Below are 23,263 nucleotides of genomic sequence, written 5' to 3' on the forward strand. Positions count from 1 at the left end.
TATGCAATCTATAAAATGGACCAGATGTCTGGGAAAAACAAAAAAAAAAAAATCCCAAATATCAAGAAACTTTAATAAAGTATGAGAACAGTGAGTTCGTCTAAGTTTCGTTTTACAAAGAAGTCTGAAACTTTTTTCCGTTTACACGACATGCATGAATTTATTGAGGGGTGTGAGTCTTCGAACTGATAAATTTAAGGCAGGCACCACTGATGGTACGTTTGTCTGGGGGCACACAGCACAGGAAGTGGATTATTTATAACAATGAGAGGTTATTCTTTGTCAAAATGTCAGGGTGAGTAGCTGCATTGTTGTGAGCGTTTTCTGAAAAAGAAGGTGACGGAAAAATGACAAATGCAAACTGAACTTTACATTATGGGTGAAGCAGTTATAGAAATGAATATTCTGCAGTTTACGTTCATTGCTATAACAGTTTTTTAAACATTGAAGGCTCCTGTTTAATTAAAACTATGAGTTCTTTTTAGCAAATAACAGTGACAAGGTACTGAAGTAAGAAATGTTTTGCCTGTTTCTCTTTCCTACTAGGTTGTTTTTATTATGGTATTTATAATAATCATTTTCTGTCTAATTAGCTTAAGTTGATTTTTGATTTTAAAATTTCTTGAGGATTAAAAAATAAATATATCATTTTGCAAATGAACCTTCTAGCATGCCCCTCTATTGCTATTTTTATTTCTTTCCTGTTGGACTGTGTTGTAATTACTTAATAAGTCCAGGAAGATTTAGGTCATGACAATAAAGACAGATATCGAGGTCTGAAATTTACATTAGTGCTTTGAATTAATAAGTTTTAAATAATTGCAAAATTTAGCCGATTCTTAAACTTAAAAGGCATAATAATTTCAACACAAACAATTTGCTGTTCCATTGTTTTTTTTGTTAGATAATATAGAAATGTTGATTAGCACATTCAGGTATGAATTTAGTGTACTATACACACATGGCAATAATTGACCATTTAAAAACGTAAGCCAATACTGACTCACTAGTTCACTGTAATGGCTTTACAAACTATTACCTTCCCAGTGCTGCTGTTAAGAACTTCTAGAACAGATAGCTTTGTATAAATTGAAAAATCAAATTCTATTCAGTATTGACAGAATTCACTCTAATATCATGCAGGTTAACTAGCGTCAGTCCATGTTTTGCAGCCTCCCAGATTTTTGCGGAACTGTCAGTTTACTATGAATGTTAAATGAAATGTTTTGCTGACTTTAAGAATAATGCAATTCTGTACTTGGAATGGCTGCACACTCTTCAGCTGATTCCAAGGAATGAGGTGTCGGCTACTCTTTGAAGTAAATGCTTAATCAAACATTCTGATATTCAGGTATCTTTACTTGTGACATAAAATGTCTGATTTTTTCCAAGTTAATTGCTGTTAGCTTTTCCAGTCTTTGATAGATTTTATGATAGCTTTCATTTCTGATTTTGTTGTTTCTTTTTGCTCTTGGGACTTTCCCCTTAAAAAAAATACTTGAACAATGCTAATGATAGTTTTTTCCAACTTGTAATTTAAATGTTCCCCTGAGAGAGTGGAGATCAATGTACAATACCTTCAGAAAGTATTCAGACCCCTTTACTTTTTCACATTGTGTTATGTGGTAGGTAGTCTGGTGCTAAAATTATTGAAATTTATTTTCCCTCATCAATCAACACACAATATCTCAGAATGATGAAGCAAAAACTGGATTTTAGGAATTTTTGCAAACTTAAAAAAAAAAAAAAAACAACAAAATAATAGCTGAAATATTTCATTGAGGGTGGCGCAGTGGTAGCGCTGCTGCCTCGCAGTTAGGGGACCCGGGTTCGCTTCCCGGGTCCTCCCTGCGTAGAGTTTGCATGTTCTCCCCGTGTCTGCATGGGTTTCCTCCCACAGTCCAAAGACATGCAGGTTAGGTGGATTGGCGATTCTAAATTGGCCCTAGTGTGTGATTGGTGTGTGGTTGTGTTTGTGTGTGTGTCCTGCGGTGGGTTGGCACCCTGCCCAGGATTGGTTCCTGCCTTGTGCCTGTGGACGAAATCTCAGACCTGACAGCAGGTGCGGTTATAAAGCAGCTTTATTTTCAGAGTCACGGTGAGAAGAGTTTCAGAAAAGCAGACAATCAAATATACATGACAGCGTCAGGGCTCTTCTGAACCCCGTCTGTTGGGTGGGGTCCAGTTTTATACCCCTAGAATGCGTGATTTAATATCATTATAAAATGTAACAGTCAACACATTTATTATACACAAACCTTTAGCCCCTTCAACGCCCCTTGTGCAACTTGATTTCTTGGCTCCTTTCGTTATGGCGTTCAGATGTAAGCTAAGGGAAAACGTGATAAGGCAGACTCATGTGTGGAATGCTCAGACCTTGAGTCCTTTGCACAAACATTTTTCTGTTTGCTAAAACAAAGCATGCTGTTACATGGTTTTGTAAAGCTTACTTCTCAGACATGAATTAGTACAAGGGAACGAAGAGAACATTCGTCTTCCACATGCCCTGTGTTGGCTGGGATTGGCTCCGGCAGACCCCCGTGACCCTATTCGGATTCAGCGGGTTAGAAAATGGATGGATATTTCATTGACATAATTATATCATGTACTTAGTTGAGGCACGTTTGGCTGTGATTACAGACTTCCTTATTATGACATAATAACAGAATTGTTAAACCAAGCCAGAAGTTAAGTTTTTTTTGGAGCCTCTGTAAAATCTTACTTTCCCCTTGGCCAGGGGTCCTCAATCACGGTCCTGGAGAGCCGCAGTGGCTGCAGGTTTTTTGCTCCAACCCAGTTGCTTAATAAAAGCACTTATTGCTTCTGCTTCACTTTAGTGATTTTGAGCCCTTATTGCTTAATTTTGTCTTAAACAGCTATTTTAATTGCTCCTTATTATCAATGACATGCAAATGACAAGAGAGAGCAGCATTTCTCCATTTAGCTTATTTACATTTACACCTGTGTGTATTTATCTGCACTATTGGGTTTAATTAAATACTTGGAAGAAAAATGAAGAGAAAAAAAGTGAAGGACTGAGAATTACTCGTCCATTTTAGCCTTCAAATCATTTGCATGATAGAAAGGGAAAGAAAATCTAGGATATGAGAATGACCTGACATAGCAGAGTTAATTTAATTTCATAGCTTGTTAGTGCTTTATTGGCAAGAATTGCTTTCTAATTAAGAAACCAGGTCAGAACAAAAACCTGCAGCCACTGCGGCTCTCCAGGACTGGGATTGAGGACCCCTGCCCTTGGGGATAAATATATTATTATTATATATCTTTTTTATTTATTTTTTAAATTTAATGGATTTTACTATAATCGCACAACATTCCATACAAATAGATCCATTTTTACAAAAATAGGATTGAAAACAAATCAACCTCCACCCCTGCGAAAGAGAGCATGGCCAACAGAATACAACTTAAACCGAGTAAAAAATAAGTAAATCGATGAATTAATAAGTGCATCAAGATAAATGGAGAAGAAAAAGAAATGGAGGGAGAATCTGCTTCCTCAGTGCTTTAAGAGCTTATTCTAAAATGTTATTAATCAGATCCTGCCAGGTTTTGAAAAAGTTCTGCACAGATCCTCTAAGTGAGAATTTGATTTTTTCCAATTTCAAATAATATAAAACATCAGTTACCCACTGACTTAGACGAGGTGGGTTAGGATTCTTCCAGTTGAGCAAGATAAGTTTATGTGCCAATAGTGTAGTAAAGGCAATTCCAGTTTGTTTGTCCTCCTCCACTTTAAGCCCCTCTGTGAGCCCACCAAACACAACTGTTAGTGGATTAGGAGGGTTTGTGACACCAAGGCTGTCTGAGAGGCATTTCAAAGTGTTGGTCCAGAATGATGTTAATTTGGCGCACATTAATTTTGATCTTTTCATACCTGGATATGCGGATATTCTACCATTATTTGCGGATTGTCTACCTTGGTGAGAATTGGTGACACTTGATGTGCACAGTGCCTTAGCACAGATGTTAAAATCAAATCTGGGGCAGCGGCTTTTGTTGTTTTCTGTGTTGTGAAATGCACTCATCTTGCCGCCCTTTGATTATCAGTGACAGGAGAGCTGAAGCACTCGATGTTAAAGGCTGCTTTGATAAAATAGGCGGATTGTTGTGTGAATTGAGGCTGGCCTTCACCTTATGAAAAGTAGAATTGGCTCACATTGTTGGTCACTTGGAGGTCATCGATAGAGAAGGAGGGTGCTCTGTACTGATATTGATTTATTTATTTGTGTATGTATGCATTTTCTGCAATTTTGAAAATCCAAGTTTTGTAAAGGTTTATTTTCTTATATCTTCACTACAGAATCATTATGCTTTTAACTAAAATGGCCTGCAAACTGCATGGACAGCAGTTACATTTGTGAATTCATCGGTTTCTGATTTATGCTGAGGAAGGAAATGTAAGCCTAACAACCACATTTTTACTGACATTTGGGCAGTTCAGTTCCAGTGAATAACCTGAAATGGTACAAACATAAACGTTAAACTGCCAGAGGTTTAAAAAAAAAAAAGTTTAGGCTGCCAAAAAGTGTAAAATAATGTAATTGTCAGTTATATAAAAAGCCTCTTTTAAGGAGCAAGTAATGGGTTAACAGTTTGCCGCTTTTCTGTAGCAATGGAAGTTAATTAAGCCTTAAAAGTTGATTCAGGCAATTCCTACAGGTGTCCCAACTTTTGTTGGTTATTTATAAACTCTCAGTCTGTAGAAAAGCAAAGAGCGAACAAATCGTGTTGCTGCACACAATGCAGCATTGTTTGCATAATATTGTACTGTATATTGCTGTCATAATGATGAGAAAAACTAAATTAGCAAAGGAACACAAACCGTTATAACCCATAAAAGTAAAAGTCACTCATTTAGGGAAATTGCAAAGAAGGCTAAGGTTTCAATGTTACGGTTTCATACACCATTAAAAGGAACTTGGAAAAACTCGCTGGTAGGTGAGCAAGTGATCACAGATCCTAGTGAGGACAACCCTAGCAAGGACCGTACCCGGTACCGAGAGCGGTGCTATCCCCCTGTAGTTGCTGCAATCCAGGCAACCACCCTTCCCTTTCCAGATACGGACGACAAGTCCTGTTTTCCAGTCAGTTGGGATGATGCCAGTCTCGCAAATAGAAGCAAAGATTGCTTGCAATGCCAGGGGGACAGCCTTACCACCAGCCTGGAGAAGTTCACCCCGGGTACCACAGATCCCTGCAGCTTTCCATTCCCTCAGCTGTTTCACCACCACCACCACCAAGCATTTAACAAAAGTGAGAGTTAGAGGAGCCTGTCAACACATTGGTTGCCCTGTGTTTTATTTTTGTCTGAAAGTAAATAATGCGCATGGAATACTGCAAAAAAAAAGTGTGTTTACAAGATCAGCGACTTGCAAAAGTCAAAAGTGATAGTTTCAGTGATCCGTATTGGACACACTGTTGTATCACAAGAATGGCAAACATGATGTATTCACTCTTACTGACCTGATAGTTTTTATTTGTCTTCCTAAACTGATAGTCTGAGCTGCTGGTGGCTTTTTAAAAGGCAAATTCAGGTTATAAATATTCACGTTCATATTACTTTGAAATTATTTGGAAGATTTAAAAATTGCAGTCTTACATATGTTACAGCCATTGAATCTAATTTCTTGTCATTGCACTTTTAAAAATGAAACTAGTTATGCTTTGTGTAGAGAGGGGTTTTTAAATCTGGGGCGCTGGCACTTTTGACTCATGGCTCCGGGACTGTGGGTTCTTATTCCAGCTCATTCTGTTGTTTCCATGACCTCCCTGTGCCCACGTTGGCTTTCTCTAGTTACTGCAATTTGGTCCACTAATGTAAGAGTTGCTAATGCATGCTTTAAAAACTGTAAGGCAAAGGAGTTTGGAATATTGCACAGTGGATTGTATAAGTCCCAAGAGCCAGCTTCTGTAGCCGAGGAATGAACCGCCAAGGTCCCCGCCTTCGACCACCACTCAACTCACAATGCACCCGACCTCCTTGGCCCCTCCTACAGGTGGTGTGCCCATGAGAAGGTGGACCCGTGTTGCCTCTTAGGGCTGTGCCCGGCCGAGCCCCATGGGTGCAGGCCCGGCCACCAGGCGCTCGCCATCAAGCCCCACCTCCAGGCCTGGCTCCAGAGAGGGGCCCCGGTGACCCGCATCTGGGCGTGGGAAAACGCCGTCCAAAGTTTTTGTTCTTCATAGGAGGTTAACAACAACAACAACATTTATTTATTATAGCACATTTTCATACAAACAGTAGCTCAAAGTGCTTTACATATTAAAGAATAGAAAAATGAAAGACAATTATAAAACAAAATAAATCAACAATAATTAACATCGAATAAGAGTAAGGTTCAATGGACAGGGGACAGAAAAAACAAAAAAACTCCAGACGGCTGGAGAAAAAATAAAATCTGTAGGGAACTACAGAACAGTACAGGGAACTGTACTGAACCGCTCTTTGTCTCATCCCTCACCTAGGACCAGTTTGCCTTGGGTGACCCTACCAGGGGCATAAAGCCCCGGACAACAGAGCTCCTAGGATCATCAAGAAGAGTCAGATGAGGTGGCTCGGGTATTTGATCAGGATGTCACCTCAATGCCTCCCTGGTGTGGTGTTCTGGGCACGTCTAACCGGGAGGAGGCCCCAGGACATGCTGGAGGAACTATGTCTCTTGGCTGTCCTGGGAACGCCTCGAGATTCCCCCGGAAGAGCTAGAAGAAGTTGCCGGGGAGAGGAAAGTCCGAGCATCTCTGCTTAAGCTGCTGCCCCCGCGACCCGATCTCTGATAAACGGAAGAGGATGGATGGGTTGATGGACTGTATAAGTTCCGCTAATGAGTAAGCATCCCAGCCTGATTCTCCTTCATGGACACCATTACGGGACCCATTTCAATATGGCTGTACTATGTGCTTCTCCTTTACCATCATAACCGCTTTCCCAAGGTGTTCTTAGTTAAAGGAGTAGGGGGGTATAATGCAGTGACCCCTCAGGTTGATGGCCTCCAGCTAGTCCATTAACTCACTGATGAACCACTACCTCAGTAATGGGAATTGATGTGCAGTATATGACATGATGGAACATTCAGGAGCAGCAATCAATATTAGGCTACAGTGTTGCATTTCCTTAGAAAGAGTGTAGGCTTAGTTTTCAAACAAGCTGGAGCCAACATCAAGGAACACACCTAACCAAAAAAGTCAGAGTAGTACCTGTAGAAAATCCCACAGAGACGTTAAAAGAATGTGCAAAACCCACACCAACCAGGCAGAAGACTGAACTGCGATACCTGGTGCTTTCAGGCTGTAGTCTTAACCACTGTGCCACATTGTGTTATCATTAAAAAATATCGGTATACATTTTTCTGTGTTTTTTTATTAGCAACATTGTTGTTCACAGTGGTTGAAAATTGCTTTCCTATGCCTTACCACAACACATTTTATTGTGGTTGAATAAAACCACTACACACAAACAACATACTTACTGTATATATGCAGATAGGCAAGCAAAAAGCTAAAACATGGGCAGCACGATGACACGGTGCCAAGCGCTTTGGGTTTGAATCCTGAACCTAGTCACTGCCTGTGTGGAGTTGGCACATTCTCCCCTTGTCTGTGTGGATTTTTTCACCCACATCAACAAACACACCCTAGTCAGTTTTTTTTAGTGATTCTGTTCAGCTCTGAGATGAACTGGTGCCCTGATACTTGCCTTGATCCCAGCATCATGAACCTGAACTGGTTTAACTGGACTTGATAATGTCGTATAATATGATGTGTAGCTGCTGGTGAGTAAGGCAGGATCGAGCATGGGCCAAACACGGGCCAAAAGAAAACTCTCAGAACAATTTTTTTTTTTTTTTTTTTTAAGAATTAGTGAAAATGTAAGGCAAACAGTCCGCATAATAATAAAAAAGAAAAAAAGGTTGTTAGACATGTAGAATAAAAAGCAAAAAAACAAAAGAATATTTCTTCTCTAAATGTTTCTTGTCTAACTTTAGTCGTTTCTTTACTTAAAGATGCTTTACTTCGCCTTAAATGTGCAGCACTGCATGTTCAATAGAGCTTGCTTTACAGTACGTACTACTGGGCACGTGAAGGCAATGTTACCCTCCATGTCTTACTCTCGTCAAGGCAGGTGACTAAACTGAGACTAAGCTGTAGTCAGAGAGACTAGAAATAGTTCGAAAATGCCAAATCAATTCAGCTTGCGGGGGTTATAAGAACATCCCATAGGCTATGCACTAATATATAGGCAAACATTTAGTATAGCTTAAATAACTAGCAAACGACTCTTACATGATGGGATGGGATTTTTGAAACTAAAAGTAAAAGAACACACAAATCCTTTAAACATTAGTAAGTTGAATTTGTGTACAATAAAAAATATGCCACAGTCAAAATGTAATCACAGATGGAGTGCCTAACACACTACTGATCCTGTTTTCTTGACATTCCTATATTCTGGATTCAGCACTATTATCAGATGCATTTTACTAAGGCCGCTCGCAGTAAATATCAGAATATGTTATAACTGGCACCCTAATTTGGTCAGGATGACATTAACAGTCACAAGCAATTAACAATCGGTGCCACTGCCCCAAAGTGCATTCTTCAGTAATGTTGGGGTTAACAGATCCCCACATGTTTTAAGAGAGTAGAGACCCTCCAGGTACTTGCATGTAGACAGACCTTCATTTGTCTTCTACTGACTTTCTGTGCCCACCTAAAATTGGGTCGAACGTTCATGTAATGGCACCCTAAGTGTGCTAATTGGGCAAAGACAAGTTACTGTCACTTTAACCTCAGCACAATAAGTAGCATACATGAATGTTTTAAACTAAAAGTTGCACAAAATTGTTACCCCACCATGGCAGCACATCAAATTATACTTGTAATGATTTTTATTCAGTGCCATCTTATAGTTAACGTTATTCAAAGGTATTGTAGTATTTTTTTTTTTTTGTGATTTTTAATTCTTTAATGGCCATATACAATTTCTTATATTAGGAGTTTGTCATTTTTAACATACCCCAACTTACTCTCCAGAGACACAGAGTTTTTGGGGTCAGAGCGCAGGGTGAGCTATTTGTACAGCACCCCTGGAGCAATTGCCAGTTAAGGGCTCACAAGTACAAAGTAGCATTCCTTCTGTCACTGCCGGGATTCGAATGGGCAGACTTCAAGTTACAAGCCCAGATCCTTTAACCACAGTCACACACTTGGTCAGTGATACAGATAGGACTGGCATCTTGAATATTTCTAGTCTAGAGTCTTGGGCTGACGAAGCACATTTTTGCCCTTATGTTACCAGTATTATTGTGAGTGCTGTGCAGAGTGGAGGCAGGACCTCTGTGTTTTTCCCAGTTGATTCTGGAGTTCATCAGGAGTGTGTTCTGCTCCTACTCTGTTCAGTGCTTGTATGGACTGGGTGTTGGGCAAGGTCGTGCGGTCCAGCGGCTGTGGGGCACCTGTTGGCGAAGAAAGATTAACTGATCTTGACTTTGCTGACGATGCTGTGATCTTCGCTGAGTCAACGGAGCCTCTGATTGGGGTGCTCGAGAGACTGAGTGAGGAGTCGCAGTGTCTGGGCTTGCAAGTGTCCTGGATAAAAGCCAAGATCCAGGCCTTTAATGACCTCTTGGGCACAGCCATCAGCAGTGTGTCTGTCTGCGGAGCGAGTGTCGACCTTGTTGAGAAGTTTACTTGCCTCGGCAGTGACATTCATGTCTCTTGTGACTCTTCCTGTGAAGTCAGTAGACGGATTGGGAGAGCATGGGAGGGTCATGATGTCACTGGAAAGGGGTGTGTGGCATTCCCAATATCTCAACAAAGGACGAAGGTCCAAGTCTTTAGAGTCCTGGTGCTCCTGTCTTGCTATATGTTTACGAGACATGGACGCTATCCAGTGACCTGAGACAAAGACTGGACTCTTTTGGTACTGTGTCTCTTTAGAGAATCTTTGGGTACCACTGGTTTGACTTTGTGTCGATTAAGAGCCGTTGCTCATAGAGTCCCAAATGAGGCACATTACCTGCATTGTGAGGAAGCGTCAGTTACGCACTACGGCCATGTGTCGTGTTTCTCCGAGGCTGATCCAGCTCGTAAGATCCTCATTGTTGGGAATCCGAGTGTCTGGACCAGGCCAAGGGGTCGCCCACGTAACACCTGGCTGCGGCAGATAGAGGGTCATTTGCCGGAGGGTGGGACTGGACCGCACGTCTGCCTGGGGGGTTGCCAACCGGGATCCCGAGCTGTTTCATTGTGTGGTGGGTGCAGCAACACACTGTACCTGTGCATGCTCCCCAACTTGACAGACTTAACTTGATTACCAGGATTGACAAGTGCGTGTTTTTTTTCTGCCAAATTGAGCTACTTAGAAAACAACTCTGGGGGTAAAAATATCGATTAGGTGAGATGTGGTTTTTGGTTTTCTTCGAAAAAGTGATTATTGCAATGAAAAACTTCAAAAATAAAAAAAAAAATGTAATGTCAAGCAAATTGCTCCCCAGTGGTTTTACAACCTTATAGCCTTTACTGTTGGAGGGTATGCAATAAAGGTGGACACCCTTTAGATGTCTGCGATGCCCTATCATACTGCCCAGCACGATGATTCTCCTCATTCTACAGAAACACAGGCCCTCAGATATGCACCGTTCCCTTCTGCACAGCACTACTAGAATCAGATCTCTACCCACAAGCTTCCCTGCTCACACACCTCTCTGTCATACCTACCCTGGAACTTAAATATTTTCCAAAAGACATGTTCACTCCGCTCAGCTGCCCCATGATTAGAACAACTAATTACGTGGCACGCGTTTCTCATCACCACAGCACTGCTTCGGCCTGTCTGCTCTCTCTGTCGTGCACCCACGTGTAGCCCCAGTTTTGCTGACAGTTCACACTATGTGGCTAAGAAACATCCCCCCTCCAATGACTGATATGCCGCTCTGATAAACCTCAAGCCACACGCACTCCTGTGCCACAGCAGTAGAAAAAGGTTACACTTGTACCCACCCAACCCCCAGCAAGGTGCATCTGCTTTTAACTATTTATACTCTCCATCCGTAAAAACTGTCAACATTTAATGGCTCTCTAAATCACCTCGTCACCTTGTCCGAGGTTACTAACTCCTTCACAGGCTCACTGCCATTTGTAAGGGTGAAGAGGTGTGTATCAGAAAGGGTGGTCAGCAACACTGTGACACATTTTCTGTGTTCATCCAGATCGGCCAGTTTCCTTTCACATATACAGTATGGGTTATTGGAAGAGAAATGATAGTTCTGATGCCAGCCTCCTTTTAAAACATGCAAGAGAGATGGCAGCATTATTGTAGGCCCAGGTCATGGGGCGTCTGTTCACTCAGAATTCTGAGACATGCCATTTGCAGAAGGTTTCAGTTTCCAGACATTTACTGAAACATTGAAATTGCACATTATGCCAAGAAAAAAAAATAAACAGGCACACGGATTCTGAACTTCTGAGGAAACAAAAAGAAATTGCCACAGCTGAATACAAAATGCTTTTTTTTTCTTATTTGCCTCACTGAACAATATCTGTCAAAAGTTTATCTCACCCAAGGAAATGCCATGACTCATACTGATTTGATTACACCAACTCGTGTTAAATATCCTAAACTAAAAACTTTTTTTTCCATTTGAACACAGCCCACATGTTATGTAAAATTAAAATGACTTGTTAGATGCGTTTTAAAATCAGTACCTTTATGCATTTACATTATTAGACAGAATTACCATAAAACACTTTGTTGTTGAAGCTGAAAGAAGCGCCCGTCGACTTCTAATCATTAGCTCTTAATCTGGTCACTAAATAATTACGAAGCCTGTAGTCAGACATATTTAATTTAGACTTGGGGGTTCTGCCCCCTGTTCGCTTCGCTTGCCATCCTACGGGCGGGCGCGACACGCTAGCCACTTTGCGGTTCTTCTGCTCGCGTATGAGGATGCGGATGTACAATTTAAACAGATTGTTATTTTCAGGGGATTTGTTAAATATGCATAATAGAACTAACTATTTTACATTACAGCAAAATGTAATAATTTGAAAGTACTGTAAATTATGTTTCATGTTACGTTAGAGGTATTCTTTGTATAATCCTATTTCGTCCTGTTTGGCTTTGAAATTAGCACGCAAATACTTACACTTTTACTGTAAAACTTCAGAATTCACAATTTTTTGAATTACATTTTCGTCAATATCGCATTATGGACCTTGTATCGCAATAGATATCAAATGTGGATTAAGTTTGAGATCCTGCAAAAATCCCTAGTCTAAAGATACCTCAAAATCTACTAAAACCAGCCCAATAAATTACATATTTTCCCTGAAATTAAAGAAACAGGAGAAAACAAAGATGTACACAGTAAATTACATATATGAATCCTACAATTTTTAATACACTTAGTTCATTTAAAACTAGCAAATTTACTGCGTGCTACTCAGATTGCATGATGGATTCTTCCTGGACACTTCTTCAAAATATTTTGCATCTCTTTGCCTTGCCACCTCTGTGCTCTATTTTTTTTTCTAGTTTGCCCGTAACATTATAGAAATTTGAATGTTACGGTTCTTTTATTATCTGTTAATTTTGTTGATTGCCATAAAGAGATATAACTAGAAGACAATATTTCTTTTTTTTTATCCAGTATTGATCTTCCTGCTCCAGAATGTGCTTTGTCAGCCTTTTGAGGTCATCTCTACAGAATGTGGATCTAACGCTATACTGCCCTGTGTAGCTGCACAGAAATTCAGCAACTACAGAGTAGTCTACTGGTATAAGGTAATGCAAATTCTAAAAAAAAAAAAAATTCAATTTTAAACTGTTTTATCTGATGCAAAATTATTAGAGCCAAAACCCTACCAGGCAGCGTCAGGAGCCAGATCTAAAAGGGGAACCTGTCCGTCACAGACCACCTAAACATCCACCCTCAATCGTTAAAAGAGGACTAACTAGGAATGTCCAAGTAAGGTAACCTTTAACTCCTTAAAATGCAGGAGGAAACCAAATTATTCAAAACCACTTCCTGGGAAATGTGACGCAGCAGCTCCAACCGCTCCACAACAGTCAATTTTAGTAGAACTAGTTTGTTCATTAAAGTATGCTTTATTGTGCGTGTGATTAGAACATCTATCATCATTCATCTGTTCAACTGAATGGACAGCCTCAGAATCAATTTGCAGTGCCTACTCCTTGAGGGTTTTCACATTTTATTCTTACACAACTTTAAATTACTGTACAGTGGATTTAATTTGGCTTTTTTGACACTGATGAACAAAAAAATATCCTTTAATTACAAAGGGAAAACAGATCTGTGCAAAGTTAAAAATATACAGTGCAAAAGCATAACTATTCACCCCATGACACGCATAAGTTTAATACCATCTGGTTTTGCAGAGCGTTCCTCACTGAGTACAGGCTCCGATACTTTACATACATTTGCAACATTAATATATTAACATCAGAATGCTAAACCTTACCACATCAAGCACACGAGAAAACAATTTGATCAATATAAACAATGTGTAATAATGCGATGGACGTTCAAAACGTTTTCGCACTCTATTTATTAAGAATTTCAAAAACAAATTGCATCACGTTTCTACAGTCAACTTCCTTTGCAATGCAGTTTTCCAAGTCGCATGACAGTCTCAGACACGACCAATTACTACTCCTCCTGCCTTCACCATTTCCAATGAAAATATGAAAGTGCAGAAACCTTTTGAACGTCCCACGTATAAAATGCAATGCATCTGTATTACATTTGAAATATAACTCATTGACTTTGGAAGAGAGGTTTTACTTTTGACAAGTCAGTAGTTTAAATATTTCAAACTACTTTCATAACCTTAAAGGCCTTTATTGTAGTGACATAATCTCTTTGTTTCTTTTTTCCTTAATTAGCAGTCAAATAATAGTGAGGCACAAAACAAGCCACCACACAACCAGCTCATCTGTGCCCATCACAAGTCTGCATGTTATTTAGTGTTTAAATAAAAACCTGAAGTTTAAAAAAAGTAGGGAAGAAAATTACCAGTCATTTTCTGACACATGCACACATTTTCTTGGGCAATGAGACGTGTTGCAGTTATTCTGGTAGTATGATGCCCACTTGGCCAGTTCTAGTGACAATCCCAAGATTTCATTGGAGAATGAAGCAATTCTTGGTCCACTCATCCATCAAACCTGGAATGTATATCCTCGACCTCATTTTCAGCAGTCACAAAACAGTTGCTGGGTGATGGGAAAAGAACAGACTTCCCATGTACAGTATATGGGTGTTCCATATGAATTAGTTTTAAAGAAAACCTATTTAAAGTCTATGTAGTGTCATTCCTTTCTGCCATGCCATAGTTTTAGCACGATACTTCTTAAGAATTATTTTGATCCGATTTTCATTTTAGTTCTTCTTATTTTGATCTGATTTTCATTTTAGTTCTTCCATTATAGGTTATCGCTTCTCAAAGAAATGGAATTGTTCAGAAGACACAAATACATAACAAAGTCAATAAGTACCAGTCGTTTGCCAGAGATATACATCTCTCACAGAACGAGTCCCTCATTCTTCCTAACGCTCGGCCTGAAGATTCTGGGACATACATATGCATGCTTTCAGCAAACATTGGAGGAGCTAACAAAGAATCATTGGTCAATTTAAATGTTACAAGTAAGATAATCTTTTTTTTACTTCTTTCCATAATAAACTGGCAATGCCTTTCTGCATGCTTTTTGTTTGCCATGCCTTGTGCTTTGTCTTTACTTGCTTCATTTTTGGTTTCCAGGAAACATGCCCACTAATTAGTCGGTTGTATGTAAGCAGCATCTTGTTGCTCTGTTGTCTCAGAGGTGGACTGTTGTTTGCTTTCAGCATTTTTCAGGTTTCGTGTGTCTTCTAAGAAACTGATATCTCTCAGCTTTGATTTTTATTTAGCTTTGCTCTGTGTATACAGTATACTGTATGTTCCGTTTATGTTTGTGACCTTAAACTGTTGCCCTTTAAGCATAGTTCACTGCTTGAATCCACTGTCCACTTGAGCTGAGCTGTCAACCATTTTTACCAAAAGACCAAAGGTCTCGATGATGATATCCATAGGGTTATTTCTATAAAAATAATGGCATTTGCATGACAGTGGAAAAGTGATTATAGTATGTTTCCTATAAAAATAACCAAAATTAAAAAAAATAAAACCAAATAGGCAGCATATTGTTATAGTAGTTATTACTGATTCCAAACAGCAGCAAATTTCCAAATTTGAACCATTCCCTAGTCGTTGGCTGCTGAAGGGCCCCTGTTTGCACCTAATTCTCAGTTTACTCCTCATATTTTTTAGCCTGATCTAGAACTTAAAAGCTTAGTTGTATGAAAAAGTTTTTTTATAAAAATGTATAGATTAAATGTTAAACTGCTAATTTAGTTTGTGTGTGTATGTGTATTATATATATCTATACTAATAAAAGGCAAAGCCCTCACTGACTCACTCACTGATTCACTCACTCACTCATCACTAATTCTCCAACTTCCTGTGTAGGCGGAAGGCTGAAATTTGGCAGGCTCATTCCTTACAGCTTACTTACAAAAGTTGGGCAGTTTTCATTTTGAAATTCTACGCGTAATGGTCATAACTGGAACCTATTTTTTCGTCCATATACTATAATAGACTTCTGCTGCTGCCCGTGGGAGGCGGAGTTACACCTCCCACGTAATTTAGTGCCTGCCCATATAAGGCTGTCCGTCAGCGGCAATCCAATAGAAACACTGCCGGTAAATATTCACGGGTGAAGGACTGTGCTTATGCAGAGGAAAATGAGATGGTCAGGGTGGTGTTTGGCACAAACTCAGCGAAACTGCGAGAGAAAGTTTTAAGTGCCGGGTCTTAGCTAACATTAAATACAGCCGTGGACATCGCACAAGATGGCACCAGCACAGCTGTGAACCTTCGATGCATGTACACTGAGCGTCTCATGTGAACTGACGCAGTGCACAGACAAAAGCAACAGTTCCAAAGAGTGCTGAACAAAAACCGAATTACACAATTGAGAAGGCAGCAAAAAAAATATGAAGCGTGTGATACATACAAGCATATTCATAAGTGCAGCTACTGCGGAAACAAAGCACACGGTGGAAAAAGTCAATGTCCCGCTAAAGGAAGACGGTGTAAAAAAAAACCCGTGCATGCAGTGTGTCACATCTCAGATAAAGAGGAAGACGAGCTGTTTATTGATGCAGTAAGAAACGAATCGATGAATGAAACCTGTTATCTTTACAACGATTCACAAACACGGAATGTAACTTGAACACAACACATCGTACAAATACGAACCTGATTGAAAGAAATAATGATAATCAAATCCTTGATGACAGCAACACTCATAACACTCAGAAAACAATTACTGTATATTGACAATCATGTTACGTTATTTTTAAAATGTTCCCTTTTCTTTTTCATAACTTCTTTAACACACTACTTCTCCGCTGCAAAGCACGGGTATATATATGTATGTATATATATACCCCGATCTACATACTCTCAAATAGACAAACCACACGTCGTGGGGCAATGGTAGAGGCTTCGCCTCTAGCGCCGGCGTCCGAGGTTCGATTCCCGAGAGGGGGTGCACTGAGTATGTACGCGCTTCGATTCATTTTACCCTCGCATCCCTTGGTTTGGGAAGTATGAAAAATATGCGGTTAACGCAGAAAGACAGGTCACCAATTGAAGCTTTATGAATAATGGATACAAAGCGCATTCCCAAGACTGATCGGAAGCAAATTACATTTCAAAAGACTACCTGACGGAAGCCTTGATAAAAGCGTGGTTTTGTGCAAACTGTCCAAATACGAACCTGATTGAAAGAAATTATAATCAAATTCTTGATGACAGCAACACTCATAACGGTCACAAAACTATTACATTCACAATCATGTTACGTTATTTTTAAAATGTTTCCTTTTCTTAGCACAAGCACAGCTGAGAAGCTTCGATGCATGTACTCCATAATGCATTAAAAAAAATAACGCATTTAATCACACTTTCAATTCCAAGCAAAGGGGAACTTTTGTCAATGCATGATTTCCTGGTATATCGATTACATTGATGCACACATCAGAGCTACAAAAATGTTAGAGTCGGAATAAAGCGCGTTCCTACGACTGATCGGAGGAAAATTTCATTTCAAAAGACTACCCGACGGAAGCCTTGATAAAAGCATGGTTTTGTGCCCACTGAAAAGCAAGCAAAATTAGATGCATTACAGAAAGCGGACTTTGTGGCTCTTACTGGGGATCATTGGACTTCCGTGACCGTTAGTAATTCTAAATACATCTAATTACAAAATGTTCAATGATCACACTGTTTTAGCCTAATGTACAAAATAATTTTGGCTAAGGTTACTCAGAGTTTAAAGGTGAAGCTGGTCAAATTACCTTTTTATGTTTCTGCCTTATTTTGTTAGGAAGAAAACTGCACTTTATGTTGAAATTTTGTTATTATTATTTAAAGACAATACCATTCTAAAAAGTACTTAAACTACCACTTTATTTTTAAGTCTGCCCAATTTTAGCCAGGGATGATATTTTTGTTTCTGTTTTGAATTGAAATGCAGTTTAAAAGCATTTTTTTTCAGAAATTAAAAGAGCTTGAGTTTACAATATTCATGTCCATGTCTATTATTTGATTCTGTCGCCTACTAAAACCCTTTTAAATTAAAAAAAACATTTGCGATTTGGGGCAAATTTTCATGTGTGATTACATTCGATTAATGAAGATTAATTATTACACAGCCTCTAATTAATTATATATATATGTATGTAGATTTGTATATATATATGTGTATATACATTAATTTTTTAATTGAGTCCCACCCCTTATATATATGTAGATATATATATATATATATGTGTATATACAGTATATATGTAGATATGTATATATATGTATATATCTGTGTGTGTGTGTGTGTGTGTGTGTGTGTATATATATATATATATATTGCATCTCCTTGGGGTGTGTTCAGTGCCCCTCTTCACAACGTGAGCAGTAGAGACGCGAAGTGGTTGGCGCGTAATGCAGACGGTTTGTGGGGGGATGTGTGGGGTTGGTGGTTTGAAGCCCCCTAGTATATAGATATAATAGGAAAAAAGTGGCAAACATGCAAAGTATTGGGGCTCAGAGTCGATACCCCATGTAATTCGTGGCAATAAACGACCCCTTTAAGGATTTCCTGAGAAAAAAGTTCTACACTAGTCCATGGATGAATGGCAACTTCTTGTTTGAGCAGCTCTTAAGTAGAGGAAGCGATTGGACTACGGGAGATTGATGGGGATTAGTGACATCACAGGTCTTCCTGGTTCTCATCCTCCACTATAAGGTTAAAGAGAGGAAGGAAGTTAATAACTCTGTCACACCACTAGTGTCTCACCATGTTTTACTTGTACAGAGCCTGTGAAATGCTCCCTTGGTTCATGTGTTTGTGTGTCTGTATGGACCTGGGTGAGATGGAGTGGCTTCTTTTATTCCAGACCTGGGAGTACTTCTAGTACCACAACCTTATACCCAGGAAGTACTTCCTGGACAGGCAGAACCTCTTTAAAATTGAAAATTTATCTCCGATCAGGCTTGATTCCTTGCCTGGCTGGGATGCCTGTTAGCCCGTGTCCTTTATCACAATGTGTATGTTCGAAATGATTTATTGCTTCTCCTCAAGAATTCAATCCTGGCAATGAGCTCAAGCTCAATGTTTGGCCTCATCCATTCCACACACACTCATCGTAAGACAGGTGTAGTAGGGCTTCAACTCAAGCCACTGGATTACACATTAGTCTTCTCTGCCGTTGCACTAAAGGAGAGCTCCATCAGCCCAATGGCCAGTGTAGCTACTAATCACAAGAAAGCCTCCGCCACAGTGGCTGTCTGTCTGTCTGTCTGTCTCTCTCTCCCTCCCTTTCCCGCTCTACTGTGCTTTGATCATTTAATTTATTTGCCTTTTAAATGTGCTCTTTTCTTAGCTTTAGCAATGTGAAACAGACCTTGCTTATAGCTATGAGTATATTTCAGACTTTCTACACCATTACTGGAAGATGTACCATTTTTTTTTAATTACAATGAAAACATTTCACATCTTTCAGGTCCTCATAATATCATACAAGCTTAGTTACCAGATTTGGCACTGACTTCTGTTTTTTCTTCTCGCTGTACAGACTGCACAGTTCCATTGATGCGGTCCTCTCCTTCGCCAACCCTCGACAGCCAGTCATCTCTGGTGACGTTGAATTTGACTGTCAATTCTTCAGCTAATTGTCAGGACCAGCAGATAGAACTGTCTTTTGGTGTCTTGGCCACAGGTTTCACACTTGTTAGTGTGGTTAAAATGGTCCTGTCTGTTTGCCTTACATTGGTAAGTATTATACTGTAGCTATGTTTTTACTTAAATAAATGAAATGTGTTTTAAACCACAGAGTGCTGAAGTAGTAAAGAATGATAACTCAAGGTGGCTATATGCTGATGTAGTGGCTAAGATATAAGGCACGAGTGTCGAACTCCGGTCCTGGAGGGCTGCAGTGGCTGCAGGTTTTCATTCTAAGCATCTTCTTCATTAGTGACCAGTTTTTGCTGCTAATTAAAATCTTTTTCCTTAATTTTAATGAACTTGACTCAGGCCCCTTTGTTTCTTTTATTCTCTAAAAATTTGCAGTCAAATAATAATAAGACACAAAACGATCCGCCACATGACCAGCATATCTGTGCCCATCACACAATATCTGAAAATAAAGAAAGGTGAAGGTCTCAGTAAGGTTGATCTCTCAAGTCACCAAAACATTTTGACAATGTCCTTAGAAAAAACAGAAAATCAACAGTTTTGGAAATGTCTGCTGTGGCAGAATGGGAGCAGCAACTGGCCATGGAATTAAATAACGGGCTTAATTAACAGCAAGAATCAGCTTCTCATTAAGAAAGTGATTGGAGTGAAATTGGTTGGAGTTTGAAGCCCCAATTTAGCTGGTTATCTGTTGGCTCGTTTCACGTCTCATTTCTATTTGGCTGTCATTTAATGAAGAAGAGCACAGAATCCTTAAAAACAGAGCTATTAAAATGTAGAAAAAATGAATTTATTTAGCAGTGAAACTGGTTTCTGATTAGGAAAAGGGTTAGAATGAAACCTGCACTCTTACCCCTGGCATAAGGTCTCAAACTGCCCTGTTCTCAGTTCAATTCCCATTTCTAACTTACTGTGTGACACTCAGCAAGTCAACTAAAATGTCTTCCCTGCAGCTGCTAAAAAATGGCTACAGTTTTAATGAATGTTGATATTCTAAGTTGCTTTGGATAAAAGTGTCAGTCAAAAGCACAATAAAAATATATAATCGTAGACCTCTACCCTTTTGAAAGTTCCACTCTTAGGGCTCAGGTACACAGTTAATCCTTCCAGTGGCCCATTACATCCCAATAGTCAGGACTCCAGTAGATCCAGAAGTCAATTGGGTTTCAGTATTACCTTTAATGGAGTTTGATAGCTCTTTCAGTGAAGCCCCCCTATCTATTTTGACTGGTCAGCCCATGACTAGCTTGGTGGCTTACACCTAAAGGGCTCCTGAAGCACTTTGTTTAGGCACTTCCATGGTAGAGACTGTCCGTTCTGACTTCTGATCGAATAAGATTACAAGGTCCTTTCAGCCCACTGATTCATGACTGGCACCCCGCTCCCTACCATCTGTCTGAGACCTCATTAGTGAGATTCACTTATAAATCAGATGATTTCTGTCTGCTGAACAGAAGGGAGACACACAAAAAAAAAAAAAATAGTCTGTGTTGTTTTCAGCAGCTATTTCACCATTTGATATTTATGGAACTGAGTAGGTGTTTAGTAGGTGGCTGAAAAAAAATACCAGCGAAGCTATTTAATGTGCTTGTTTAGGATCTGTGCTAGGGACCCTACTGTATTTTCAATTGTAATGAAGAATAATTTAACTCTACTTAAGGTGAAATGAATGGCCTCCATGGAGGGACATACATATAACGTTATTTTCCTCATTACATACAGATAATTTTCAGAGTGAGGAAAAAAACATAAGATTCTCCAACATTCGATCTTTATCATCAGAAGCAACGATCAGAAGACTTCAAGAGATCACAGCGCCCTGGCTGATGCATTTGACACAAGTAAGGGGGAAAATAACTCCTGATGCATTAAAATCACTGCAAAATATATGAATATGAACTGACTGTGCAAATGATGACAGTTATTTATATATCAGGTTGTGCTGGTCCAATAAAGATTTATTTTTATTTTTTATTTTATTATTTTTTTTATGACCTTGTTGGATTTATTTATTTTGTGTCTACTACTTTTACCGCTCCTATATGTATATACAGTAAGTAAACTTCTAATACCCTCAGGCGATTTTTTTTGTTGTTATGCTTTGTTTGATGTTCTCATTTCTGTTGTACGCACTAAAGGCCTCATTTCACCCCTCCGTTCACACCTTGTCTGTTTGTTTGTCTGTTTGCCAGTCACGCAAAAATGGCTCAACCAATTTTCATGAGATTTTGCATGTTACTGATATTGTTCCAGCTTCAATTATTACAAAAATATTATTGGGGAGGCTTGTTGTAACTGTGCAGTTGTGGGGTGGATACCAAAAACTTTGCATTATTCTAAAATGGAGGTGTTGATCCTAATGAAGTTTTTCAAGTATAATAAAGCTGAACTAACTTCAACAACAACAATATTTCTTATAGATCAATTCCATACACAGGATGTAGCTTAAAGTGCTTTACAAGACAGCAAAGAAATAGTTACAAGCAAAGAAAAAACTAATTAAAATTAGATAGAAAAAATATTGAATAAATAACATTCAAAAATAAATAATACATATATATTGGACGGCACAGTGGCGCAGTGGTAGCGCTGCTGCCTCACAGTTAGGAGACCCGGGTTCGCTTCACTGGTCCTCCCTGCATGCAGTTTGCATGTTCTCCCCGTGTCTGCATGGGTTTCCTCCCACAGTCCAAAGACATGCAGGTTAGGTGGATTAGCAATCCTAAATTGGCTTTAGTGTGTTTGTGTGTGTCCTGCGGTGGGTTGGCACCCTGCCCAGGATTGGTTCCTGCCTTGTGCCCTGTGTTGGCTGGGATTGGCTCCAGCAGACCCCCGTGACCCTGTGTTCGGATTCAGTGGGTTGGAAAATGGATGGATGGATAAATATATATATATAGTGATGGGCGGCCACAGCCAATACCCGACAGGGATGCCAGCTAAATGGAAGGTTCTGGGTGAGAGAGCATCCACGAGGCACTGGAGTGAGGGGCTAGTTGACTGAAGTCTCCAGAACTGTGACTGTTCCCGACTTTGTCTCTGACTTTCTTTCTGGCTTTTTTGAAGTAGCGTCTGCCAGAGTGTCAGATGTGGGTCTGTGGGGGAAAAAAACAACTGAAATGTGAATCACTCATTTTGAATGCTTGCAAAAATGCTCGAAGCCTGTTGATTGTGAGCATAATCACAATGATTGTGTTTTTTATGCCTATTTGTGCTACAGATTTAGCAGTACAGGTAAAATTCCATTATAACGAATATCTTTACAACAAAGTTTTCATTACAGCGAAGTATTTTTATGGTCCCGACAGCTTCCCCATATGACGCAAGTCTATAGAAATCTCGTTACTATGAAGTGCCCAAAAGACCTTGAAATGCCTGAATGAATCATCTGCAGAGCAGCTAGTTCTGTGGCCGCAGCTCAGTTGTGCAAAACCATCCCAAAACAGAAACATTGTAATTTTTTTTCTTTCTTCGAACTTTCCTCGCACTGTTTTTTTTGCCTTTTTTGTTTCCTGCCGTTTTCAGTGATACCTTTTGCTTACTGCTAATCAACATTTAAAAAACACCCAATGGAATTTAACTCATTGTCACCCTCCTATAGAAATGGCAGACACGACAAAACGATAACAGTTCATCCACCCATCCATTATTCAACCCGCTATATCCTAACTACAGGGTCACGGGGGTCGGCCAGCCAACAGAGGGTGCAAGGCAGGAAACAAACCCCGGGCAGGGTGCGAAACCACTGCAGGGCACATACACACACACACAAAGGACAATTTAGAATCGCCAATGCACCTAACCTGCATGTCTTTGGACTTTCGGAGAAAACCCATGCAGACACGGGTAGAACATGCAAACTCCATGCAGGGAGGACCAGGGAAGCAAACCCAGGTCTCCTAATTGTGAGGCAGCAGCCCTACCCAC

The 23,263-nt window shown here is 39.7% G+C and overlaps 1 protein-coding gene across 1 annotated transcript; it reads left to right on the top strand.

Moving 5' to 3' along the window:
* The first annotated feature begins 216 nt into the window (after positions 1 to 216).
* On the top strand, positions 217 to 21,321 carry LOC120514826. The gene is made up of 5 exons (XM_039735419.1): positions 217 to 295; positions 12,672 to 12,805; positions 14,474 to 14,690; positions 19,221 to 19,417; positions 21,062 to 21,321. The coding sequence occupies exons 1-5, from the start codon at positions 265 to 267 to the stop codon at positions 21,089 to 21,091; spliced, it is 609 nt and encodes a 202-aa protein (XP_039591353.1). The 5' UTR covers positions 217 to 264; the 3' UTR covers positions 21,092 to 21,321.
* Positions 21,322 to 23,263: the final 1,942 nt, after the last annotated feature.

This window comes from Polypterus senegalus, chromosome 14, assembly GCF_016835505.1.
Source record: "Polypterus senegalus isolate Bchr_013 chromosome 14, ASM1683550v1, whole genome shotgun sequence".
Taxonomy (NCBI): Eukaryota; Metazoa; Chordata; class Cladistia; order Polypteriformes; family Polypteridae; genus Polypterus; species Polypterus senegalus.